Raw genomic sequence first — 27,818 nt, 5'->3', positions numbered from 1 at the left:
GTGGCAAATTTGGAGTCATTCCCCAAATATTTAACAGAAGAAATGCCTCCTCCTGTCCCCCATTTTTTTTCCCTTCTATCATTCCTTGAAAGTGAACATGTTAGTCACTCAGTTGTGTCCAACTCTCTGTGACCCCATGGACTGTAGCCTGCCAGGCTCCTCTGTCCCTAGAATGCTCCAGGCAAGAATACTGGAGTGGGTAGCCATTCCCTTCCCCAAGGGTGCTTCCTGACCCAGGGATCGAACCTGAGTCTTCCACATTGCAGGCAGATTCTTTACCGTCTGAGCGACCAGAGAATTACTCCTTGAGTCCATGTCTAATGTAGTTCTCATGATCATAGAGAACTAAAATTCCCAGCAATCCAAGAGTAGAACAGATTTTAGAAACTACATTTAGATGTCTATGAATCTGTAACATATGACTTGGAACTAAGCAGGCGCTCAATTTAGAAATCAACAAAGGTCAGGAATAGACGTAGCAGGTTGAATGGATAGAGTCAGACTTTCAAGTAAACATCTGTCACTATTAGCCAAGGACATTCATGGCAATGCCGTAGCCCCTGCCTACCAATCGATAGTGTCATTGACCATTTATTAAGCTCTCACTACTGCTATGCATTGTGCCAATATCTATGTCCACTAATGCTCTGACTTTTCACAATATGGTAATTTCTAAGGTAGGTACTATATAATAGGTACTATGAAAGTGAAGTTGCTCAGTCTTGTCCGACTCTTGTGACCCAACGGTCTGTAGCCTACCAGGATCCTCAATCCATGGGATTTTCCAGGCATGAATTGAGGAGCCTGGTACTTTTTATATATAGGTACTTTTTATATATAAGTAAACTAAGACAGAAGGACTAAATGACTTGTTCAAGGTCTCCCTTATTAGTAAATGGCAGAACCATGAGTCTAACACAAGATACCTAGCTCTAGAGTCCACCTGTGGATATTCTTCCGTGTTCCTCTCATAGCCAGTGGTGCAGCTGAACCTCGAAAACATATGGCCTAGACCGAAAGAGCTTTGCCCAGTGTTAGGAACAAACTTATAAGGAGCTAATTATCCTGGAATAGAGGGTGATTTGCCCCATAACAAAGTTTTGAGGAGGCTGTGATCTCTAATAGCCAGCGTACCTGGGGGAGGTGCATTTGAGCTGGCTCTGGAAGAACAGGTTGTAGTGACCATTTAGAATTAGGGCTGTTATTGATCCCCAGCTGAGGGAAGACAAGGAGGTGAGAAATTAGAGGGACATGTAGGGTAGGGAACAGCAGAAAGGTGAGGATAGTTGAGATCCACAGTATAAAAGGGTAGAAAGGCAGGATTTGTGAGGCTTTGTAATGCAGACCAAGGAGCCGTTGATTTGTTTTGAACAGTCATAAGGAGCCCGTAGTTGGGTTTTAGAATGGCCTCTATGGAGTATGGGTTACAGGAGGGCTTCCCAGGTGGCTCAGCAGTGAAAAACCTGCCTGCAATGCAGGAGACATGGGTTCAGTCCCTGGGTTGGGAAGATCCCCTGGAGAAAGAAATAGCAACCCACTCCAGTACTCTTGCCTGAGAAATCCCAAGGACAGAGAAGCCTGGTGGGCAATAGTCCATAGGGTTGCAAAAGAGGCAGGTATGATTTAGTGTCTAAACAACAAGAAGGGAGACTTCGGGGGCTGTTGTAACAGTCCTGGTAAGAGGTACTGAATCTGTGATTAGGACAGCAGAAAGAGAGGGATGCAGAGAGTAGGACGATGCAGGATGGTTATGTTCACAGTTTGTTTTTTGTTTGGCGTGGGGGGAATCTATCAAATGACAAACAATAAGCCTCATTGAGAAGACAGCCCAGCATGGGATTTGAAATTTTAAGATCTGAGTTCAAATCCTGACTCTACCACCTTGCCTTTGGGAAGGGTAGCCTATGAAAAAATGCTTAAGTTTTAAGACCAAGCCTTTTCCTGTATCCAAAAAGTGGTAGTAATATATTCAATTTCAAAATGTGCAAGTGGGATTAAAAATATATGTATTCTACATGTCAGTTTCTGACACCTCATAGTCTCTTTATGCCTAACAATTTTCTCCCAGTCTTTCCATCTGCTTCAGTCCTATTGCAGGAAACATTCATATTCATTCTCTCCCTCACTCCACCTCTCGACTGCCCAACTTCCCTCTCTCTGTCCCTCTTTCCCCAGGATGCCAGAAATGAAATAACATTCTTTGCGTGTTTGTTCTAAAACTTCTGGCCGCCTTCCCGCAGACCCCAGGCTGGGTCAGGACTCATTTGCATTAGCATGTGTGAGGCCAGCCTGAAGGGGAAGGAGAGGCCTTGTTTTCAGGGAGTTTCATCAGGCGCTCCTGCCAGAATAAGGAGAAGTTACTATGTCTTTCTGGGAAACATTCACAGACTCAAACAAGCAAGGAAGGCCCGGGGAGCTGTCTCACTTGTGAAGAGGTTGGTGGGTGGGTGAGCTGCCTGCCAGACTCCCAAAACTATACCCAGCTCCTCTCATCCTTATCACCGGCCTGCCCCCTAGAAATCTCTCCTTCAACATGTGTAATAACTTAAGACCATAAATAGACCTTTCTTAATCCTATCTATGGCCTGTAACAGGGAGAGTGGGGAGAGAGAGTGCACAGGGGCAAGGAAGACACGCAGGAGCTACAGGATAAATAAACAGCAATCTTGCTGGCTTCTAGATGGATATTAAACCCACAAAAGCATCTTTAAAATAAGCAGTGGTAATCCCTGGAGCTTTTTATTTGTTCTTGCTTTACTCCTGTGAATTTTTAAAATAATACCATGTCATGGAGTTACACTTTCTCCCAGGAATCTCAGTAACTGTGTCCAAAGCCAGATAACCAGCTGCAAGCCAAAGGAAGCTCTCTGTAGTTGTCTCAAGAGTGCTACTGGCACCATGACACAGGCTACTCTAGAGGCAAGGATTATACCATTTATAGAGAAGCGAATTGAGTCCCTGGTATTTTATTGGGTGACTTCCCATAATTCCCCACTATTTTTCTCAGCTGCTAGCCTGGATATGTCTTCTCCAGGCAAGACTTTTGGCTCGTCCTTTATAATGCTATTCATGTAAACACTTGAGGGAAAATAAAAGAATCAACGATACATATGTTTTGTACTTAGAGTGTGTTCAGTACATCAGGCACTGTTCTAAATGCTTTACGCAAATTAACGTATCCAATCTTCTCAGTAACCCAGTGAGGATAGTGGTTTATGATTCCCATTGAACTGATGAGAAAACCAAAGCCCAGAGAAGTTAAGAAATTTGCTTAAACACACACACCAGTCAAGAGCCAGGATTTAAATTCAGACAGGCCGGCTCCAGAGCTCAAGCTCCTAATCATTAACTAGCCCAGCCTCCCCAGAAGCCACGTTAGCATTTAATGAGCCAATACACTCCAGATCTTGTGCTCTGACCCATCACGGGGCCTTGGCGTAAGCTGCGCCGCTTATTCAGTTCTCAGCCTAAGTGTTGCTTCCTCGGAATGGCCTCCCCAGAACCCGTAATCTGAATGAGATTTCCCATCCCTTTCCTTTATTACCGCTGTTAAACTTTTCAGTGACATATTTATATGTGCTAATGTGTGCCCCCGATTAGACTTGATAGTCTATGAAAGTAAAGATGGCATCTCAGAGCCTGTGTTCTGAACCTTTGCAGTGTATTCCCTTCTGTGAAGCTCTATATGGACAGGTAGAGGAATGAAGCACAATCTCTGCCCTAAAGAGCTCTGGGAGGAGCCAGATGTATACAAAACCACCATGCCACAAGCCAGTTAAAACCGGTGAAGTGGTTCTACAGTGCCGTGCAAATGGTGATCCACGGGGAAACAGATGGGGAGAACAAGGAATTTTTTAGACAACCAGGAATGACCTCCTGTAGCCTTTCTTAACCGATGCTTGCTTACTCTCTAAGGGTATGCTCAAAGGTAGCATCCTCACTCAGCATGGGTGCTTGTTCATTCCATGTGCTTTTGAGTATCTGCTTCTCTGTAGGGCTCTGCACTACTACATCCCCGAGACCGAGAGGATCAGTACAATCATCCCTCCTGCCATGGAGCTCATGATAAAATGTGGCCCTTGATAAGCCCGTGAGAGCTCGGAGGGGAGAATGCGTCCTAGTCCAGTGAAAGCTGGCCAGGAAGGGTGACATTTTAGTTGAGTGTTAAAGGGTGAGCAGGATCACTTAGGTAAAGATAGAGGAGAGAAGGGACAATAAAGGACTTTCCAGGGAGAGGAAGTCATGTGTAACTGACGAGCATGGTAATATACTGGTTTACTACTCAAGTCACTATGAGGCAATGGGGCAAATTTGGGTAATGAAGTTGAAGAGGTTGATAAGGCTCAAATCACAAAAGAATGCTATTGCCCAGCTAAGTAGTATGGGCTTTATCTTTAGAGAAAGCGGAGCTGTTAAGGGTTTGGAGCTGCTCAGTAGACATTGTCAGATTTGCATTTTAGGGGGATCCCTGTGGCTAATATACTGGCAGTAGGGTGGAGGTGAGAGGGAACGGTTGGCAACCAATAAGGAAACTGTTCCCAAGGCCTGGATGAGAAGCAGTGACATCTGGTATAGACCAGAATTGGAAGAAAGGAAGGTGGTTGAAATTTACAGTCTCAGATGAATGGACCAGAGAGGGTGAGAGGTGAGACAGAGACAGCTCTCCAGCATGCACCGATTTATCCTACCTGATGTTCATCAGTGAAGACTTGACTCTAGGCTCTTGCTTTTTGGGCTAGCCTAAGATAGAAAGCATCTTCTAAGCACCTACTATGGACTACGACTGCCCTCTGGAAGACTGAAAAAAAAGGAAGCTAAGTAAGTCAGTGTAAGTTGGCAACAACCCCGGTTATACTGTTTCTGGTTTTTAAGAGTACTTGACCCTTGTCTGCTTCTGAAATAGCAAACAATTCTCTGGTGCCATTACCATGTGAGAAACTGATGGGGTTAAAAGAAGAATGAGATGTGGTTTCTTTCTCCCAGAGAGCCCTCATGCCAGGGGGCTCACCGCAGGTAAAGGAAAGATGAAGATGGTAATTTCCTGGCTTCATGTCCTAGGTATCATGTTGGCTAAAAAGTTGGTTTGGGTTTTTCCATCAGCTGTTAAATGGTATGTGAGATGGTATGGAAAAACCCAAACCAACTTTTTTTGCCAACCCTGTACTAAAAGACACTTAGAGGAAAAAGTGACTAGTCCCACCTGGACAGGTGTGGGTCTTTCCCAGAGCCTGGAAACATGGTCCTGAGCCAGGTAGAGAGTGATCTGACCCAAGGTGCATGACCAGGCAGCAGTTGTGCAGAGCTAAGCACAGAGGTAGTCCTCCTCTGGGACAAGAGCCCACTATGGTCCTATTAATGATGATGGCTATCTCCCCAGCCCCTGCTTGAGCATGTAGAAATGCCCCAGATATAGCTTAATCGATAAAGAATCTACCTGCAATTCAGGAGACCCAGGGTTCGATTCCTGGATCGGGAAGATCCCCTGGAGAAGGACATGGCAACCCACTCCAGTATTCTTGCCTGGAGAATCCCATGGAGAGGGGAGTCTGGCAGGCTACAGTCCATGGGGTCGCAAGAGTCAGACACGACTTAAGTGACTAAACCACCACCACTCTGTTAGGCGTACAATTCAACAACATTGGCAAGTTTAATCGCCGCAGTAACTTTCTACAAGATATTGCAGAAGGGTATGGTGAGAATCTGAACTCTTGGATATAAGTAACAGAAACTCAGAATTGCTTATGGACAAAAAATGGAACATACTCACTTCCATCCACTGGGAAGTTCAATGGGCATGCTAACTGTAGCTGCAGAGACATGCAGGAGTTCAGGTGATGGGACATGATATCTGCACCTCGGCCCCAGCCTCAGTGTGTTGGCTGCATTCTCAGGTGGGTTTTCCTTACAGAGGGACCGGGATGGACCCCAGCAGCTACAGGCTTTGATGGTTCTTCATGCCTGTGATCTTAGAGAAAGAGAGACATATCCCTTTCCTACCAATTCTATCAGCCCCCAGGAACGAATTCAAGTTGCCATGTTTGGGAAATGTCAGCACTTCTACTGAGGGAGGTAGGAATGTGAAATGGACAGTCCCACCCAAGTCGTAATAAAAGATGGAGAAATTGTTAAGCGGATACAGGCACTGTGCTTCCGGGGGAAAAAAAAAATAGAAAAAGGAATAAGAAAGACTGGGTAAAGGAAGCAAATGATACTGAAAACAGCAACCGCTGTCCTTAGAGTTTTATCATCGCCATTATACAGATGAGAAAATAGAAGCTCACAGTGGTGAAGCATAGGGCAGAGTCTATAACTAGGTCTTTCTTTTTTTTTTTAATTGGGGTATATGGACCTCGAAACTATCACACAGAGAGAGGTTATAAGGAGGAATGACTCTGTCTTTCTGATGCCACGACACTGGGTCCTTCCTGCCTCTCTTGCTGCCGAGTGTTCTGTCTGAGGAAGGCAAACAGTTCTTAGGTGCAGCAACCAAACTCACCCAACGAGGCTAGGCCAGGAGCGTCCCCAGAGAATGGCCTGGTGTGACTGTGAAGCAGGCGCTATAGGGAACTGCCTAGAAGCCCCAGCTTCACACCAGGCTGCAGGCAACATCGGTTGAGCCAATGGCATCAAGGCTCATGGTCAGAGAGTGCAGAGGCGTGGAGGTACGGAGACTGGCCGAGAAACTGGAGGTCAGAAGTCTCCTGGTGCCGTCTTAGTCCTTGGACCAGTCCAGACCCCAGAGGTTTCTGTGTCAGACAGAACAGCTTTGTCTTCAAAGCCAAGGTGAAGCCCTCACCCTGCACAGAAGCCCTCACCAGTTCTATCACCCTGCCACCCCTGCCTGGCCTGGATTCAGAAGCCCCGCTCCACCCTCCCGGCAGACATCAAATTCTCTGAATGTAAAGTGTGTGCAGTAAAGCCTGCTTTGTCTTGCTTTCAAGGTTATTTGTGTAATAAGCTTTGCAAAGTGTAAATTGATAGGTGTCAGGAAGGCATTCATTTGTTTGCTTTAGTCATGAAAATGAAAATGCAGAGAGTATGGAGTCAGTACAGTAAGCCTCCATGTGCCCACCATGCAGGATTAATACATGTCAGGCCTCTGTCATGTTGGTTTCAGAGCTCTTTTCTCCTGAAAGAAATTAAAATTAAAGATACACTTGAAGATTACTTTGCCTCCCTATCACCAGTCTTATTGTCTTCCCTCCTAAGACATAACCGCTGTCATAAATTTGTATCAGTGTAGTCTGAAGAACAGAGTGAGTTTATGGTTGTTTTGCTTTTAAAAAAATGTGTGTATTTTTTAATTGGAGAATAATTGCTTTACAATATTGTGTTGGCTTCTGCCATATCACAACATGAATCAGCTACAGGTGTACGCATGCCCCCACCCTCTTGAACCTCCCTCCCACCTACGTCCCCACCCCACCCCTCTAGGTTGTTTGGCTTTTTGATTTCCACCAGCATTCCTCAGTTTGTATGTTAGAAAATTGAAACTGCGGCTTCCTCCAACTGACATTGTGGAGTTTTTGTTATTATTTATTATTAATATTAACTTAATTTCTGTAACAACCATAGTCACAGAAAGTTCCACTGTGTTTTATCTCCTTTGGGAAACTTTTTCCCCCCTCTTTTTATGTCACTACCTGAAAGAAAATAAATAAGTATCTTTAAAATGTATTCTTCTAATCTCGTGCTTACGCAAAGCCTTACGTCTCTGAGAGCTTGTCCAGCCGTGGCGAGGTCTTATCAGGGCCGGATGCCCCAACCGTGCCCAGCCAGCCTGTTCCCTTATTATGGTGGCTCAAGGTTTCTAAGGCCGATGTGTCCAGTCGACCAGAGAGGCTTATCTTCATGGGGCAAAGGGAGCCGGACGGCGGTTGGGGCTCTGAGATATTAGACGAAGGCTGTGTAGGGTTGCCTGAGTTCACAGCAGAGATCAGACCCGCTGGCTAAAGCAAAGAACCCCATAGCGGGGATTGTGCAGCTGGTGCTGGACATAGATATGGATTTCAATCTGGTCCTCTGCCTGCCTCATCACCGCAGGGCTCTGAGTCCCAAGTCTGCACATGGGGGAGGGAGAGGAACCTCTTTTGCATGTTACCTGGGGAGTCAGGGATCAGGCTTACATCAGCCATAGCACTTGGCACTTCCTTGCCACCAATAATGGCTGACGGGAAGAAGTGGTGAGTTGGGCCCTCCTGGCAAGCAGAGAACAGGGCATGTGGCCCAGAGAACAATCATCAAAGGAGTAAGAGGAGGTGGGGAATCAAAGCAGCAACAACTGCCCAGTATAAGGGCTCTCTGGAGACCGCACCTACAGCTCAGACTAAGTGGGGTAGAGACAGTGAGACCCCCATGGGGAGGGGTGCCCCGCCATCAGCGCTATTCTGACTCCTCACTGAGAACCTGCTTGCCATGCCAATGTCTGTGCAGCATCTTACCTGGGATTCAAGTTCTGGATTTGCTTTGAACTTCCCGTGTGACCTAGGACAAGGTGGTTGCCCTCTCTGAGCCTTAGTTCAAGAAAGGGTTTAAATGAATTACTTGTAAGATGCTATCCTGGTGCTAACAGTTGTTCAGCTTGTGAGAATGCTTTGAGTTCTCTTTTGGAACCTAAGGCTGACACTTGCTGGGCAGCTGAGTCCAGCTTCTCTGTAGTTTCCACCTCGGTGGGGAACCCTGAGATATCACAAGTCCAAGTCCAAGGCCAGCGTGCTGTCGTCTTTCACCTTTTTATTGGCCTTTGGGATTTGGATAGTTGATCTTTGAGTCATCCAGGTTTATGCCACCCACCTTTACCCTCTCTTTCTTTGGCCTTCCTAACTCGGTGAAGGCAGCAGCTGGTAAGTCTTGCCTAAGCCTTTGTCAACCCCTTTCACTTCTCTAAGCAGTTTTACCCGAGCTTGACTTTCCATCCGATCTTGTTCCCGCTGGCTCCTGTGGACATGCCTTATCTGTTCAGGTAGGGCTGTGAGCGCCTTGGGGATTAGGGCTAAAGTGTTGTTAATTCATGATGGGGTTGGTGCCCTGCTGCGCTGAACACAGTTGGACGTTTTTGTTTATCAAAGTAACAGGAAGTGCAGATGAGGGGCTTTCAAAGTGATAATTCTAACTATGGATTGAGAATTTGGCTAATCCACTCTGATTCTCCTCTTAACAGTCCTGTGAGGCAGGTGGAATTGTGTTTGTTTTGTTGACAAGAAAACTAAGGTGAAGCAGTGAAATACTTAGCCAGTGCCACATAGCCTGTAAGCAACAGAGAGGATATTTAAGCCCAGAACTTTCCAGTTCCGAATCTATGCCCTTGACCTTTGCAACGTACTGAGGTCCTGAGGGGTTCTGCTGCAGACTCCTACATTTACAAGTAAACCAAAGTCATAACCATCCACTTAGGGCTCCATTGCAGGTCCTGCTTCCCCTTTAAGAAATTCTGGAATAGGGGTGGGGGCAAGAGGTGTTTGCTCAAATTCAGAGGTCAGAAAGAGACCCAGACCCGACATCACTACTGTGGCCACCACTTGGAGGCAGGATGCTTTAGACTGACACCACTGGTTTTGTTTCTTTATAGAGTTTGTGTGTGTATGTTTAGTTCTAATTCACAGAGCATAAACTTCACCCTTTCGAAGTATATAGTTCAGTAGATTTTAGGATATTCACAGATTTGTTCAACCACCACAGCAATTCCAGAATATTTTAATAATCTGAAAAAGAAACTCAATACCAATTAATAATCACCCCCATCGTCCCCTTCTCCTAACTCTGGCAGCAACCACTAATCTCTGTCTGCAGGAATTTGCCTATTGTGGACATTTCATATAAGTTGAACCATATAATATGTGGGAATTCTTTCACTTATCACAATGTTTTCAACTTTGATACTGTAGCATGAATAAGGACTTTATTCCTTTTTATGGTTGGATAATATTCAATTGTATGAATATACAACATTTTGTTTATCTATTGATCAGTTGATGGTTATTTGAATTGCTTTCTACTTCTTGGCTATTAAGAATAATAGCACTGTGAAAATTTGTGTTCAAGTTTTTCTATAGACATATGTTTTCAGTTCTCTTGGGTATATACCTAGGAATGTAACTGCTGAGTCGGATGTTAATTTTAGGTATAACTTTGAGGGAAACTGCCAAACTCCCTTCCACTATGGCTACACAATTTTACATGCTCACCATCTATATATGAGGGTTCCAATTTCTCCATCCTTGCCAATACTTACTATTTTTGTCTTCTTTATTGTAGCCATCTTAATGGTTAAGAGGAGATGTCTCATTAGAGATTTGATTTGCATTCTCTACGTGACTAACAATGGTGAGCCTATCTCCGTGACTTATTATTGACCATTTGTATATCTTCTCTGCAGAAAAGTTTTTTCAAATTCCTTTGACCATTTTTACATTGTGCTGTTAGTCTTTCTGTTGTTGAGTTATAATATTTATATATTCCAAATATTAGATCGGTATCAGAGGATTTATAAATATTTTCTCCTATTATGTTGGTTGTCTTTTCACTTTCTTGATAGTGTCCTTTAAAGCACTTTTTTTTTTTCTTCCATTTTTGGTGAAGTCTAATTATCTGTTTCTTCCTTTGTTCGTGCTTTAGGTGTCATATCTAAGAAATCATCACCTAATCTAAGGTCATGAAGTTTTACTCCTATGTTTGTTTCTAAGAGTCTTATAGTTTTTGCTTTTGCATTTAGGTCTTTGATCCCTTTTGAATTTTTTTTTTTATATGGTGTAAGAATGGAGTCCAGTTTCATTCACTTGCATGTGGCTATCTGATTGTTCCAAAATAATTTGCTGAAGAAACTATTATGAAAGAGATCATTATTCCCCCATTGCATTGTCTTAGCACTCTTGTTGAAAATCAAATGACCATATTCATTTCTAAACTCTCAAGTTTACTCCATTCACCTATATCTATCCTTATACTAGTAATAGACAGCCTTGATTACTGTAATTTTGTAGCAAATTTAGAAATCAGGATGTGTGAATCATTCAAGTTTGTCTTTTTTATTTTTAAAGATTATTTGGCTATTCTGGGTATTGTATATTCCCATATGAATTTTAGGACTAGTTTGTCAATTTTTATGATTGTGTTGAATCTATAGATAAATTTGGAAGTAGTTTCATATTAACAGTGTTAAGTCTTCCAACTCATGAACACATGGTATCTTTCCATTTATTTAGGTCTTTTAAAATTTCTTTCAGTGATGTTTTATAGTTCTCAGTGTGTAAGTCTTACACACCTTTGTTAAAACTACTTGTATTATTTTATTCTTTTTGACAATACTGTCAGTGGAATTGTTTCTTAATTTTATTTTTCTGATACTTCATTGCTAGTATATAGAATATAATTATTTTTATTAATCTTTAAACTTGCAACTTACTGAACTTTTTTAAGATCTTTGTGTGCATATAGATTCCTTTGTTTTTGTACATAAAAATCATGTCATCTGCAAGTATAGATATTTTACATTTTCCTTTGTTGTCTGGGTGACTTTCATTTCCCTTTTTTGGCTTAATTGCCCTGTCTAGTTAGAACCTTCAGAGCAATGTTGAACAGAAATAGGGAAAGCAGACGTTCTTGTCTTGTTCCTGATCTTAAGGGGAAAGCTTTCAGTCTTTACCAATAAGTGTGATGTTAAAGTTCCACAGATATCCTTTATCAGACTGGGGATGTTCCCTTCTATTCATAGTTTGTTGAGTATTTTTATCATGAAAGGGTATTGGACTCTCTGAAAGCTCTATTCTTTGCCTATTGAGATGATTATGTAATTTTTGTCTTTTATTCTCCTAATATGATGTACGATGTTGGTTGATTTTCATATGCTGCATCAGTCATCTTTTCAAGGGATAAATCCCATTTGGTCATGATGTATAGTCCTTTTCAACATATGTTACTAGGTGAGTGATTTGTTGTGTCGCTATTTATAAGGAATATGGAACTGTGTAAATGTGTGTGTCTGTGTGTGTGTGTTTTCCTTGTGGTACCTATTTTTGGTATCAGAGTAATGCTGGCTTCATGCAGTTGCCTGGCAGTGTTCCCTGTACTTTTATTTTTGTTTTGGAAGAGTCTGTAAAGATTTGGTGTTAACATTTGGTAGACTTCATGACTGGAGACATCTGGTGACCCGTTGCTTCACAGGAAACAAAAGTAAGGTCCAGGGGAAGGACGTCACTCTAGGTCATAGTGTTGATCAGGGCACAGCTGGAGAAGTCCAAGGTTCAGAGTACTGTCTCTAGTTTTCCTAATGCTATTGAGTCAGGTATTGTTGTCACGGTGTAACTGTTAAGGAAACGGACTCAGAGGCATAGTATGACTTAGCTGCATACCAGTGGCTAAGCTAGGGCTCTAACTAGACCTTATGAAAAGTGGTGGTTTCATTGCTTACAACACCCTCCAGGTGACTGCCTTTGCCTATGGGGTTGATTTTCACAAAAGCATTGCTCTCACTTTATCTCACGTGTTGTTGCTGTTCAGTTGCTAAGTTGTGTCTGACTCTACCCCACGGACTGCAGCACATCAGGTTTCCCTGTGCTTTGCTATCTCCCAGAGTTTGCTCAAACTCATGTCCGTTGAGTTGGTGATGCCATCCAATCATCTCTATTGCCTCCTCCTCCTCCTGTTCTCAATCTTTCCCAGCATCAGGGTCTTTTCCAATGTGTCGACTCTTTGCATCAGGTGGCCAAAATATTGGATGGAAGCTTCAGCATCAGTTCTTCCAATGGATATTCAAAGTTGATTTCATTTAGGATTGACTGACTGGTTTGATCTCCTTGCTGTCCAAAGGACGCTCAAGAGTCTTCTCCAGCACCATAGTTTGAATGCATTAATTCTTCAGCACTCAGCTTTCTTTATGATCCAGCTCACAAATCTGTACATGACTGCTTGAGAAGACATAACTTTGACTATACAGACCTTTGACAGCAAAGTGATGTCTCTGCTTTTTAACACACTGTCTAGGTTTGTCATAGCTTTTCTTCCAAGGAGCAAGCGTATTTTAATTTCATGGCTGCAGTCACCATCCTCAGTGATTTTGGAGCCCAAGGAAATAAAGGCTGTCACTGTTTCCATTTTTTCCCTATCCATTCGTCATGAAGTGATGGGACCAGATGCCATGATCTTAGTTTTTTGAATGTTGAGTTTTAAGCCAGCTTTATATATCATGAGTAAGCCAAAAAAAAGATAACATGTACTGAACTAAGCACTCTTTTAGGTGTTTTGCATGTTATTCCATTCTTACCGCAGTGTTGTCAGTCAGATAGTATTGACTTCAATTTACAGATACAGAAACTGAGGCTCTTAGAGATACCAGGAACAAGTAACAGCATTGTGATCTAATTCAGTCCTTCAGACTCCAAGCCCAGGGGTTGTGTGCACTCCGCACACCAGCCCTTCACGCGCGGGGAAGCAATGCTCACTCCTGGGGTGCACACTGGGCTCAGCTGAAAGTAGATAAGAGCCATCCTGCCTGTAGTGTTCCCTAACTCAGTGTCCAGGGGTGAATCCAAGTCGATGACCTCTACTTGGCCTCCTTTTCTCTGTACGTGGCTTTGGCAACATGCAGCCTCAAATGGCACCATGGAGGAAAAGAAAGTCTTTCGGGTCAGATGTGGAAAGAGGCGCAATGGCAGGGTTGAAAGTGGGTGATGGTGATGGTGATCCTTTACTAAGATCGCTTCCTTGTCAAAAGTCGGGAACGTGGAGTTCATCCTCCTAATAAAGTCTAACCTCCTCTGAACTGTGACTCAAGACCCAGCTGGGGCCAATGGATACCTAATAATTCTTTTTGGAAACAGCGCTGGGCTTTGAGTTAGGAGCCCTGCGCCGGGGCCTGGCTGAGCTGCTCTCTGCACAGCCTTGGGAGAGTCAGTTCACATTTCCATGGTTCACTTGCCTCCTTGTAAATATGGATTTAATAATACATATCCCTTAGATAGTTGTAAAGAGAACAGAAGACAACTATATAAAAGTTCCCAGCTATGTGTCTGACACAGAGTTAGGTGCCCAAGAAGTGTGTGCGGAATCTCCAAGGTGCTTTCACATTCAGGATGACTACTTGATCTCACAGCATCCCTGTGGAGTTATCAATAGGTACCTGAGGTAGAGAGAAGTCATATCACGGGGCCAAAGCCCATAGCTTGCTGACACGGTTAAACTTACAAATCATGTCCTCCGTCTCTCAAATCAACATATTCCCAAGTTATGCTTTCCTGAAAAAAAATTTTTATAACTGAAGTCATTGAAAAAATTATTATTTTTATCTGAGATTCAGAGAGCCCATACAGCATGCAATAAAGATAGAAGAGAAAAGGCCACACGTTTGCTTTAAAGAGCCCAGGAATACAAGTGGAAGTGGAACTGGGCGTTCCATGCATAATTCACTCCTTGATTTGGAACCATAAATTTAACCTGTGTCTGCTCTACCCTAAAGCAACCTATTAAAAGATGAACATCCTCCAACTAAGAGCTATAGTCAGTCCAAATGTGTGTTATCATGTCCACTTCCTGAAAAAAGAGAAGTTAGAAAAGAGGAGGGGAGAAGGGGTAGAGACAGAAAAGAAAAAGGCGGAGGAGGACAGGAACTGTTGCTAAAGTCAAGTGCCAATTAGAATTCTTCTCTTGAGGGGTCAGCTTATGCTTCATAGGTGAGTGAGTGAGTTTAGACAAACTATTTGCATAGTCCTTGGGTATCACAACCCATTGGCAGAATCACACCGTTCAGGCTTTCTGGGTGGAGAAGGTTAGGATTTTCACCATGTTTTGGTAGGAGAAAGTGAGACTCTTACAGACAGTTGGCATTCCCTGTAGGTGGCAGCTGACAGGAGGTCCAGGTGGCCCGTGAATGTATTCCCAAGGCTTGGTCCACTATTTAAAGTCAGGAGAAGGGACTTGCCTGAAGGAAACGTAGGGGCAAGAATGCCTTTGTATCTAAGTTCTGCAGCACTGCATCCCATTTTTTGTTCACTTACCCATCCCCCTGCTCTTCTGGGAGCTCTTTGAAAGCACGGACCACACCGTTCTTCTGCACGAGTGCTTCCTCTCCTGCTTAGCACCTTGTGGGGCTTCCATCAGGAGTTCGGCCAGCGGCAGGCACACAGAGCAGAGCTCATCCCCCAGTCAGGTATTGGAGATGTACTCAACATGCTTTAATGGTGAATCAGTTTGTATTTATTTCATTTTGAATGTCAGTACATGCATCATTCATTTCTGATTCTGGTACTCTGGCACTCTGGGTGTTAGGGTAATGCTCATAACCCAGTGAATTTGGGGGGTCTTGGCAGGCAGAGCAGTGCATGATTCTAGATTGCTGTTGCCTCTGCCTGAGCCTGGGCCCACACTGGTTTCCACACTTGGCCTTCCCCCAGAGCTGTCTCTGCCGGCTTCCTGCCTCCCCTGATGCTTTACCTGTTAGCTCATGTAGCTTGGAGGGGTTGAAGGGAGGGCAAGTCGGGGGTGCTGGTGTTGGAGCCCAGCTGCAGACCACCTCACCTTTGTCCCAAGCAGGGCCTCCCAGTCACAGCTCAGATTGGGTTGTTTTGAAAGTGGACACTAGGGCTAGAGTCCTTAATACCGTGACAATCTCTCTGTGCCCAGCACTGGAACTAAATATTTATGTTGGCAGAAAGCATAGGTTGTCCGCCTGAGTTAGGAGATAAGAAGGTTGGGTTTTGGTGCTGGGGAGTAGGTGAGCTGCCTGCGGTATTGTACAGCCCCTGGCTGATCATCTTTGAGTCCCTCTTTGATGCTCCGGGACTAAACGAGAGCAGAGACATTTTGCCCCGTGGCCGATACCCAGCTAGGGGAAACTTTGGACATCTGAATTCCGGCAGTCAGTCCACACCATCTTGCCCAATGCCCTCATTTCACGGGCTGGGAAACTGCGGGCAGGGCATGGTTCAAGGTTACACTGCTCATTCAAGGGGACGAAACTAGAGTCTGGATCTTCAGCAGCCTGTTGTAGCCTTAGGCCTGGGGTCAGAATAGCTGTGTAACCTGGGACAGGTCACTTGAACTCATTGTGCCTACCTGTAAAATGAGAATGACTTCTAACTCTGGGATTAAATGAAATCATGGAAGCAAATGATTTTAATGTTAAGTACTGACAAAACTCTAATTCAGCGGTCAGTAATGTCCAGATAGTAAATATTTTAGGCTCCGTGGACTAAATGGTCTCTGACACAATGACTGAGTTATATCACTATAGTGTGAAAGCATCTATAGAAAACAGATTATAAGAAAACCAAAGTAGCTATGTTCCATTAAAACTTTATTTATAAAAACAGGCAGCAGACCAGATTTGCTGACACCTACTCTAGATGCTTGGAAATTGTTCTAGTCACTACTAATGACATAACAAATGACCCCAGAATGTAGTGACTTAAAGCAACCATGTGATTATACTAATGGATTCTGTGAGTTAGGCACTCAGACAGAGCACAGAAGACAGTGCTCTTTGCTCCATGAAGTCTGGAGCCTTAGCTGCAAGGGTTCAAAAGTTGGAGGTGACTCCACTACTTGAAGGTTCCTTTACTTTCTTTCTGGAAGGAAAGAAATTAGACTGGAATGACCCGAACACCATGACTTAGCCTATCTGAGGGGTCTGGCTTTATAACACCAGGGTAGTTGGATGTTTCGCATGGGAGGCTTGGGACTCCAAGTGAGAATGTTTCAGTAAGCAAGCAGATGTTGCATAGCCTTTTATGACCCAGATGAACAGTGTCCCTTCTGCTGTGCTCTGTGAGTGAAACCATGCATGAATCTGCCACATTCAAGGTGAGTGGACATGCTCCTCTACCTCTCAGTGGGATCAATGACAAAGGATTAGGGTTGGGGGAGCTCATTTTAAAACCATTATATAAGAGCTTCATAATTTAAGCATGCACACATTGAATAATGGTGAATGCTTATTATGTAGCACTTACTGTGTGCCAGGCACCATTTCGAGTTCTTTATTCCTCCACCATCCCTTTGAAGGAGGTTTTATCATCATCCACAGTTTAAAGACAAGAATGCCAAAGAACAGAGAGGTTAACTAACTTGCCCAAGGTTATAAAGATAGTGGGTTATAGAACCAGCATTTTGGCCTCAGGTAGTCAATTCCAAAGCCTGTTTGAATCAGAACCCATTCTGCTTCTTTGTGATTATCAAACTGAGAATGCTCTTTCTACTCTTTAAGCAGAACTAGGTTAAGAGGAGGAAGGTGGGCGTGGGGGTTCAAGGGAGGGAGGGACAAATACTTACCTGTGGCCGATTCATGTTGATGTCTGGCAGAAATCATCACAGTATTGTAAAGCAACAAACTGGATTAAGATCCTGAGTCTTTCAACTGTCCAGTGTCTAGCAGGTCTTCCTACCAGCAATCAGTTATGATCATTATAGGACACCACTCTGGGTTCAGACTGTCCTGAGCATCATGTGTAGGCCAAGGAAAGAAGTACGATGCTCAGTTTCATTCACAAGAAACCTGGAATATGAGTGGGAGAGACTGAATTCTGGTTTAATGCTCACAGCCCTGTGAGATGGAATCTTGATCACATTTTACTGATGAGGAAACCAAGGCCCAAGGGTTCAGTTGTTCCCATCCAGTAGCTGATGGAGTTCAGACTCAAGCCTGGATCCTGACATGCAAGTCCATAGATGTGCTGTTCACCATAGACTCCAATGGAAAAAGCTCTGGAAAGGATCATACCAGCTCTTTCAGAAGTGAACATGCTCAGTCCCTGGAAGATCAAGTCCAGCCCATCCCTTGGCACTGATCTTGGTTTAGTTCCCTCCTTGCAGAGATGCTTAAATATGTGGCTCATATGGTAAAGAATCTGCCCGCACTGTGGGAGACCCAGGTTCAATCCCTGGGTCAGGAAGATGCCCTGGAGGAGGGCATGGCTACCCACTCCAGTATTCTTGCCTGGAGAATCCCATGGACAGAGGAGCCTGGTGGGGACCCTTTCCACGGGGTCGCAAAGAGTTGGACATGACTGAACAACTAACACTTGCAGAGAGGAGAGACTGAGCCCCAGAAAAGGGCCTTTGGATGTCCTTAGAAATCTGACTGCCCAGACCCCGAGCTGGAGCTGGGACTCAGGGTTTATTCCACCACCCCTGCCTTCCACATTGTGCTGGGAATGCCAGGGAGGGGAATGATGGCGGATGGTGGTGGCTTGGGGTGGGGGGGGTGGGGTTGGTGGGAAGGTGAACTTACGGGAAGTTATTTGCCAAAGCTGTGTGGGGGAAGGAGGATTTTACAAGACCAGGGCCTCTGGCCTGGAAACATCTGTTTCCCTTCAAATCAGCGAGGAGACTCTTGCCTCCCCAGAATGCCTAAATCATGCAGTGGCTGGGGAAGGGCAGGCGTTGGCCTGGAGACTTCAAACGCATTTTCCCGTCCTCTCGGGGACGCAGTTCTGACGTGGGCCTCTGAGCCCCTGTCCCTGCTCTTACCCCCGTCAGATCTGTGAGAAGCTCTCACCGCCAATTAAAGTCTCAGTTTCATTCTCTCACCCCTGCTGTGAGGGGGTCCCGGGGTCTCGGATGGGCCCAGCTTCCTCTCCACCTACCCTCTGGTGGTCTCCACTAGGAGAGCTTATTCTGGGTGTAGGGGGAGGGCGTCAGAGCCTTGGGCAGTGGCTTAATAATAATAATAGTAATATTGATGACGATGCCCACAGCTCGCTCTCGTTGACTGCTAATGTGCCAGGCATCGTGGTGAGCAATTCAACAACGACCCCATTTAGTGGGTTTTAATATTATGATTCCTATTTTCCAGGTGAGTTAACTGAGGCAAGGCCTCACATAAATAAGAAATGGAGAGCTAGGGCTTAAAACTGAATGGCCTGATTCCAAGGCCGTGCTTTGGGCCACTCTGTTATTCTGTCCCCTTTAATGGCCTTTTAATCTATTCACATTTTGCTCATTTTGACAGATGGGGAAACTTGATTTCTAGACAGTGGAATCACTATTGGTGCCTTAGAGTTGACTGAGTTACTCGTTCAGTCATTCATTCATTTAACAGTGTTTGCTGAGCACCAGGTGGAGCGTCAGGCAGAGAGATGGGCAGAGCCCTGTTCTGGTTCTGAAGACACTCACACACTCATGCGGGCATGAGAGAATTGTCTGGGCACCAACCCAGTCATGCCAGATGGGCCAGGACCTGGCACTATACAGGGAGGGTGGGTGGAGGAGATGAGGGCTGACTGATGCTCCAAGGACAAGGTGGAGGAGGTTAAGTGGAGAAGGAGTCAGGGGGCCCTGATGAAGGGTGCGGTGTGTGCAAAGACAAAGGTGAGATCCGTTAGCAGCTGGATATGGTTCCCTGTGAAACAGGATAGGCAGTGGAGACCAGTCAACAAGGCTGGATCTGTGGCCAGAGTTTGAGACTCAGTGATAAGAGTCCCAAACAGATAGTGTCAAAGGGAGGGACATCAAGGAGTCACAGGGGCCTGGGGTAAGGAGTTTGTGCTTTGTCCTGAAGGTGGTAAAGAAACATTGAAAAATACTTTGCATTTGAGTAGTCAGTCCCAAGGTACGTCCCCACTCATTGAAATACCGATACACTGAAACCGGATTGATCTGCGATCTCACAACCCACAGTCTCTGGGACGTGAACTCAACTTTCAACCACCTTGGCCAGTGTTCTTTCCCCTGAAACAAAGTCAGAGGAAGGAGTAGCAAGGATTTGAGGCTGGGGTTCCAGGCTCCTAAATGGCCCATCCCACTTGATCCTTGGAGCCACCTCTTCTGTGATTATCCCAGAGGGGCAGCTGGGCCCCACTCAGTCAACTGTGCGAAAAGCAAGGTGGCGTGGAGAAGGAGCACTAGAGGAGGGGTCGGGAAAGCCAGGGCCTTTATTCTGAACTGATTGGCAGCAGGTCCTTGGGCAAGTCTGTTTCCTCTCCAGGCCGTGGTCCCCCCACCTGTAAAATGAGGTTGTAGAGCTTGGTGATGGCTCGGGAGTTCTCCCCTCCCCTTCTCCTCCTCTGTCACCTCCTTCTCCTCCTGCCCTCAATGAATTTGAGTTTGAGTCAACTCCGGGAGATAGTGGGACCGGGAAGGCCGGCGTGCTGCAGGTAATAGGGTCACAAAGAGTCAGACACGACCGAACAACAGCAGGCGTTCTAGTTCACATTATCAGTGGGTCTCAGCCCACCTGCACAGGTCAAGATGAAAGAACCGAGCCGAGGTTGCCCGCAGCCTTCCGGCCCCGGAGGAACACAGGCTCTGACTGTGCCCTCTCCCTCTTTCCACTCTGCTTTCTGGGTGTGCACGTGTGTATCTTTCTCAGTCTCTCTCCCTTCTCATTCTCTCCTCCTTCCCCACATCAGGGGCTGTCACTTTCTTCCCCTTGCAAAGAGCCCCTCCAGGGCTGCCTGGTCCCCTAACAGCTTTCAGATGTGGCTCTGGAGCAGTTCTACAATTACCGCTGAGACAGGCAGAGAGCGCATGGCCTTGTGACTTCTGACCCAGGCCCGTGAAGCTAACATCTTCCTCTTTTTCCCCCGCTCCACCCCCACTGGCAGGGTGGCCCGAAGACTCCTCCATCCTGAGACCTCTACTGACACGTTGGGTCACTCTGCTAATACAAACAGAAACTACCTTTTAGGCAACAAAGATTAAACGAGGCTGGCCACAATCATTAACATCACTGGCTCTGGTCCTGAACTTGTGAGATACAGTTAATTTCACCCTGTTTGACAGATGCAGAGACTGAGGCTCAGAGACAGGGAAGTGACTTCCCAAGAATACTCAGCTGGCAATAGGGGAAGCAAGATTCTATCCAGATTTTATCATTTGAAAACCTAAGACTACCTCTTTCCCAGCATGCTGTTATTCACGCTGCTTGGCTAAGCAGGGAGGTAATGCCGGACCCTCTTGATGGAGGAAATATATTACAAGAACACCTTGGAAACATAAGTTGCCAAGGGAAAAGCAGTGTTTAAGTTTTTTTCCAACTCCTCACATTTGGAGATTCATTCACATATTTTATTAACTACAGCCTTCCATGTTCCCCTCAGATGAAATGTCTCTCTTTCTCCTCTACTCCAAGAAAGTACTCTTGCCCAAATAAGTGCTCTTTATATGACCTTTATAAAAGTCTGCAACTTACAAGCCACTTTTCAGGCATCACTCTGTGTAATCCTTGAGACTGCCACAGGCTCTCTGTACAGTTATCCCCATTTTGCTGATGCAGAAATGGAAATTCAGCAATGAGGTGTGGTATGCTCAAGTTCATCCACTTACTCACATAGTTAAGAGTGCCTTTCATGTTCCTAGTTCTGTGTTCAGCGCCAGGATGTGTCTGTACCCGAGCTGCAGGCCAGGGTTCGGTGTCTGCCTCTGCCACTTTCTAGATGTCATAGATGTAGCCAGTGCTTACGCCATGGCATGAAAGGCTGTCCTTCCCTCTGTCCTTGCCCCTTGCTTATTCTCACATCCTCAAGTTTCACTATGATCTTGCTTCCAGCCCTTCTGCAAGGCTCCTTAGTCAGAACTCACCTCGTTAAGCACTTGTATTTCACATTCATCCACATTGACCTAGGAAGTGGACAGCAGCCTCCCCACCCCAGACGCGAGATGCAGAGAGGTGACCTAAGCACAGAGGAGTGAGTGACTCGTCCACTGTCACAGAGCAAGGGAATGGAATGGAAAACGAACCCACACCTGGCCATCTCCAAGACCAGACTTCCTCCTCTGCCACCTTCTGCTTCCCTTGACTGAGACAGTGACTGGATATAGTAAGGGCTGGAACAGAGCTCTGCTCACAGTGCTGAGATGTAACAGGTGGAGAGAGATGATGTCCACATATCAAGTGCTGTTGTTCTCATGACAAAGGCTGAAGCCCAAAGACCCAGAAAGCAGATGGATAGTTGGGCTTCTGTCTGAAGACGGGGCCAAAATCTCCCATATTTAGGTCTCTAAAGTCACACATACAAAGTTTAGACCCACACTTGTTAGCACTCCAAGCTAGCTGATGAAACATAAAAGGTGAAATTAAATTTGATAATATAGTACGACTCATTTGAAACGACCCTGATTTTGGGAAGGATTGAGGGCAGGAGGAGAAGGGGACGACAGAGGATGACATGGCTGGATGGCATCACCGTCTCGATGGACATGAGTCTGAGTGAACTCCGGGAGTTGGTGATGGACAGGGAGGCCTGGCGTGCTGCGGTTCATGGGGTCACAAAGAGTCGGACACGACTGAACGACTGAACTGAACTGAACTGAAGAACCTCATCTTTGAATACAGACCGGCCTCACTGCTGCTTAGTTAATATGTAAAAATAGATCAATTATTTGACCTCTTTAGAACCAGCATCCTTATCGATAAAATGCAAGCAATCCCACCCGAGTGAAATATTTCAAAGATTAACTGGAATATGCATGTAGAGGACAGGCACTGATGAGCACGTCCTAGACAGCAGCCACACCTCACGGGATATTCAGGCTCTGAACGAGGCTTCCTGCACTGGGACCAGCAATGCTGCAGGGAGGAACTTGTTTCCCTTGTTTTACATTTCAGACAGAGGCTCAGAGAGGATAATCAACTCGCCCAAGGTCACACATCTCGTGAACCTCAGAGCTGAGGTTTGAGTAGACAGTGATTGGGCTACAAGGCTGCTTCTGGGCTCTGGGTGACCTGTCCCCTGCTGGACCCCTCACCTCAGTCGCCATGGCAGCAGCCTGGTAGGACAGGTTAGTGCGGACATTCCTCCAGGGCTGGGAGGTGTCTCCATGGGTCTGTCGTGGGCCTAGTGCCAGTGAGTCATAGCAGCAAAGAATGTGGGGCATATATGGGTCTGGGCCTGCTGTCAGCCCTGCTCATGGCCTCTTAAACACAGACCAGCACGATGGACTGAGGGATCCCCACGTGCACCAACGCTTCCTAGAAAACTCAGGAGGATGTTATGGCACTGTCTGAATTGCAGTGAAGCTCACAATCAATATCAAGGAATAAATCAGACACGCATTCTCGGGATGGCATGAGTACCTTTCACTGCTCTTCAAAAGAGAAAATGCGTTATTGTTTAGAAGGAGATTTTAACACACAAAGAAGACAAGCAGTCTTTTTTCCAGAAAGATACTGGCTTCTGCTTACTGTGACCCTTGCACCAAGAAGTTCTGATGCATAGCGCCTTTTACGAAAACCACCTTTGGGTTATCAAGCCACGAGGTGTTAAGCTGAGAGGTGCTGTGAGAGTCCCAAGTCCTGACCGTCTGAGCTGCCGTGTGGACCCGCAGCATCAAAGCAGATCTGAGAGCACAGAGCGTCCGGCTTTCAGAGGGAGACAAACCAGGGAACAGGTCCTGGTTCCTTCATTGTCTGACTCTGACTTTGGACAAATTGCCTAACTTTTTCATCTTCAGTTTCCTCTTCTGAAAGATGAAGATAATGTGGGTGATTATTTTCTCAGGTTTTCATAAGATTAGAAAAACATGTGAAATGGCACTGTTTCAACATAGCTGGAATTTGGCAAGTGCACCTAGTGGAATTGTATTTGTACAGAGGTGACATCCACAGACCTTTAGCAGAAGACAGTAGCTGATAGTGGATCAACGCTTGGGCTTTGGACTCAGACACACCTCGACTTAATTTCCAGTCCCAGTAATTACTATATGGTTCTGGGCAAGTTGCTTTCTCTCCCTGAGCCTCGTGTATAACATAAAGAGAATAATAGTAGCTATCTTTGAGGATCATCTTGGGTAATGCTATACATATGGTAATACCTATGAACTGCATAGGTCAGTGCTTGGCACATGTTAAGAGCTTTGCACATAGTTAATTTGGAGAACCAACTCATATATATTGGCTGCCTAATATGAGCAGTCAGTCAGGGCTCACCATTCTGTAACGTGGCAATTGTAGTGTTACGACCTGTGGTGGCACTAGAGCCTGCCTGCCAATGCAGGGGACCTAAGAGACGTGGGCTCAGTCCCTGGGTCAGGAAGATGCCCTGGAGGAGGGCATGGCTACCCACTCCAGTGTTCTTGCCTGGAGAATCCCACGGACAGAGGAGCCTGGTGGACTATAGTCCTTGGGGTTGCAGAGTCAGACACGACTGAAGCGACTTAGCACACACATAGCACGAGGCAAGTTGAGGTTTTGGAGAAGGTGGAAAGGAAATCAGATCCCTGGGACTGTAGTTTCTTGTGCTTGACCCAGGGAGCCCCTGTTCCCACTCCACACTCCTGCTCCTACCCGTGAAGGCTGGTGAAGGAGGGTGGCGCAGCAAAGATAGGGCACTCAGACGCTTAGCCCTTCTCACTTCTGTTCAGATTGTCACTGGCCTCCAAGGATGATCTCCTCTTGAAAGTTCATTCAGTCTTTTGGCTTTATTTAATTTCAGGACTTGGAGATCTGGAGGTATGAAGCGTCAGAGAGCCTTCCCAAAGTAGACCGGAGGCCAGTGTCTCCTCTGGGACTGGACCTGACTCCACCATGTCCATGGTTTACCAGTTCTCTCTCTCTAATACCACACAGACCGCTTGCCCCACCCTCCTTGTACATCATGGAGCTGCAGGTGCCAACACTGAAAGCTGGGGACATGTCTTTTACCTGGACTAACCCCCAGACTTCCTATCATGGCCCACTAGGTCCCCATCATCTCTCTTTGCTACAGCCACACCAGCTCTCTATTCCTTCAACAGTCTGGCTCATTCTCTCCTCAAGAACTGTGCACTTGCTGGTCTTTCTGCCTCGAATACTCTTTCCCCCAGGTCTTCCTCCCATAAGCCAGCTCCTTCTCATTTTTAGGTCCCAGTTCAAACCGCTCAACAAGAAGGCCTTTCAGGACACACCTGTCTAAAGCACCCACACCCCCCTGCGCTTCAGGCTTTGCTACGTGGTCCTGTTATATTCTTTCTCATATGCACCATTGTCTAATTTTTCACTTATGTTTTGTTTAGCTTTATGCAAACAAGGACCTTGACTCTCTTGCTTATCTTTGTAATCTTAGCTCCTAAAGTAATTCCTGGCATGTAGTTAATGCTCAGCTAGTATTTGTTAAATGAATGAATGAAAGAGTATCTAAATGAGTATACAGAGTCATAGCAGATAGCATCAGGGTTTACTTCTGGACTTGACTCAGACTGCTCTGCCCCCTAATAAGTGTGAGACCACCTAAAAATACACAAATAAGTCTGTTTTCTCATGAAATACAAGTGATGAGGACCCCTGCCTTCTAGCCTTGCTACTTGTAAATCAAGAAAGAAAGAAAGTGAAGTCACTCAATCATGTCCGACTGTTCGTGACCCCATGGACTATAGCCTACCAGGCTCCTCCATCCGTGGGATTTTCCAGGCAAGAGTACTGGAGTGGGTTGCCATTTCCTTCTCTAGTAAATGAAGAGATTAAGTGCAAAATGCCGAGCAATCAGTTGGTTTTTGATACACACTTAGTGACCGTCTGTTTTTTCTTTCCAGATCATTCCTCCTGCAGCTGGATCATCCCCGAGTTCCTTCAGCCATCACTCCTGTGCTCCTCCTTGCAGCTTCCAGGGCTTTTTACTCTGAAGTCACAGCCTTGCGCTCTCTTTTCTTGTTGTACCACAGGTTCACTCTCTACGCGGTGGATACACGAGGGAGGCACTCCGAGCTCAGCACAGTGACCCTGAGAACCGCCTGTCCCCTGGTGGATGACAACAAGGCAGAAGGTAGGTGACCCCTCCCCCGCCCCCGTCCCATTTTCTTCACTTCCAGGGTCCTTCCCATATTTTCAGCCTCTAAATCCTGCACCCGCCAGTCACTATCCACCGCTCCTTTTCTGCCTCTCACACACACACGTATTGGCGCAGGGAGAAGAAAGCCGAAGGACTGGAGGGAGAACATGGAGCTAAATGAAGCAAGGCCTCGAAGGAAATTGAGATTGGCCAGCAATATCTCTGCCAGTGTACAGACTTGCTCCTCTTTTATAGAATATGTGTTCTGGCTTTGAGGAAAGGAATGGTGGAGAGTCAGAACCCTATGACTGTTCTGCCCCTTGGCCTAGGCTTTTAGAAACCAATCCCTTTCTTCCACTTCAGCGTGCCCTAGAGCTGGCAAGTAGGTGGCACGCGGAGGACCACTAGACTTTGCTGTACCTGTGGCAGACATCATTAGCTGATCACGGCAGATATCATTAGCTGATCATGGCAGACATCGTTAGCTGATCACAGCACACCTTCCCATCTAGCCCAGGGGTGGCCTCAGAATTCTCAGCAAAGAGCTGCAGTCAGTAACTATCCGTCAGAATCAGCATGCGTGTTCCAGGTCTATGAAATTATAAACATTAGACAAAACACCTGAAAGAAAAAACAAAACAAAACAATAAATCAGATCCACCATATACTTAGTTCTTAGACCACATGTAGATACAATTTCTACAAAGATGTGATGGTAGCTCATGAGTCCTGATGTGCTTCAGTTCAAGGTGAGCAAATATTTTCCAAGAGACCTGGTAAAAGCAGTGTAGAACAGACATGCCCTCCATCTTTCAGGAGTTTCCATTCTAGGGGAGCAGAGAGAGACATTTCTTCAGATGGCTCAGTCATAAGCTTGATGATGACGCTGCATACCAGATAAGAGGAGACACTGAGATATTGAGTCTTATTTAAAGAGAGGGAATTTGAGATGGATTCCTGGTAATTTTTTTTTATTATTATTATTTTAAAAGGTCACATGAACATTTTTTTTTTAAAAGAACACTTAAAATCAGAGTAGAAAACCCTAGAAAGTAAATGATGCTCCCATCCTGAACTCAAGTCCCTCAAGTTCTCCAGGAGGCAATCGTTGTTAAGCAGTGACATGGGGGCACACGTAAATTTTGTTCAAAGTTAAAAGGTGAAAGAATGTGCCTTCTATTCGAGAGAGCAGCCCGTAATGAATTTCAGTTACATCAGTTAAGCAGGGATAGCTGAGAGAGCAGCAGTTGCCATGAATGGCAAGCCAAAGAGTCTAGATTTTTCTTTGAAAGATTTTTGAATGAAGAGTTGTTAGACCTGATCACAGAAATATGTTGGAAAAATTGCGGAGAGGAGATAGAAGCAGACCATTGAGATGAGGTCAAGACACTCACCGGAAGCCTCTGTGCTTACTTGGAACTTTCTGTTAAATCAAAGGCACAGACCTTATGTTAATGAGCACAACCATAAGCACTAACTTTGTGCCAGACCCCGTGTCAAGAGCTTTACATCCACCTTTTAATTTAGTCCTCCCAATGCCCCTCCTGTGTGTGGATTATTATCTCCAACTGATAGATAAGAAAATGGAATACAACTGGTCAATGACATAGTCAGGATGGAATAAAGGTTTATTTGCCCCAGAGTCCACACAGGTGAACTGCTGCTTGAATACGCCTTCCAAGTTGTGAGGTATGCCTCCATCCTCCCCTTTTCCTACCGTCCCGTGATCTGTGCCTACACCTCCTCTCCCCCAGAGATAGCTGACAAGATCTACAATCTGTACAATGGGTACACAAGCGGCAAGGAGCAGCAGGCCGCCTACAACACGCTGATGGAAGTCTCGGCCTCCATGCTGTTCCGCGTCCAGCACCACTACAACTCACACTATGAGAAGTTCGGCGACTTTGTCTGGAGGAGCGAGGATGAGCTGGGGCCCAGGTACGCGGGCGCCTGGGTGTGAGCGGGGCAGTACGCTCTCCCTGTTCCCAATGGACCTTACTGGAGCCTCTTCTCCCTAGGCTGATAATGGGCTTTATGAAACAAAGAAGGGAGGCAGTCACTAAGTCATGTCAGGACTCAAGGTGGGAAGCGGGTAAGGAGAATGAAAGAATCTCGGAATTTTAGCTTCTTGGACTTCTGGAATGTCAG

General features: G+C 45.6%; 1 protein-coding gene across 2 annotated transcripts in view; it reads left to right on the top strand.

Annotated features, from left to right (window-relative positions):
- ASTN2 (astrotactin 2) overlaps positions 1–27,818 on the top strand; it is a 1,019,535-nt gene that overhangs the window by 974,370 nt on the left and 17,347 nt on the right. For both annotated transcript variants that reach the window (XM_018052685.1, XM_018052684.1), the window contains exons 21-22: positions 25,564–25,664; positions 27,425–27,608. In XM_018052685.1, coding sequence (XP_017908174.1) covers positions 25,564–25,664; positions 27,425–27,608 — 285 coding nt within the window. The remainder of the gene's footprint in view (positions 1–25,563; positions 25,665–27,424; positions 27,609–27,818) is intronic.

This window comes from Capra hircus, chromosome 8, assembly GCF_001704415.2.
Source record: "Capra hircus breed San Clemente chromosome 8, ASM170441v1, whole genome shotgun sequence".
Classification (NCBI taxonomy): domain Eukaryota; kingdom Metazoa; phylum Chordata; class Mammalia; order Artiodactyla; family Bovidae; genus Capra; species Capra hircus.
The sequence above is the reverse complement of the archived record's forward strand: the minus strand, read 5'-3'. Positions and strand labels throughout refer to the sequence as shown.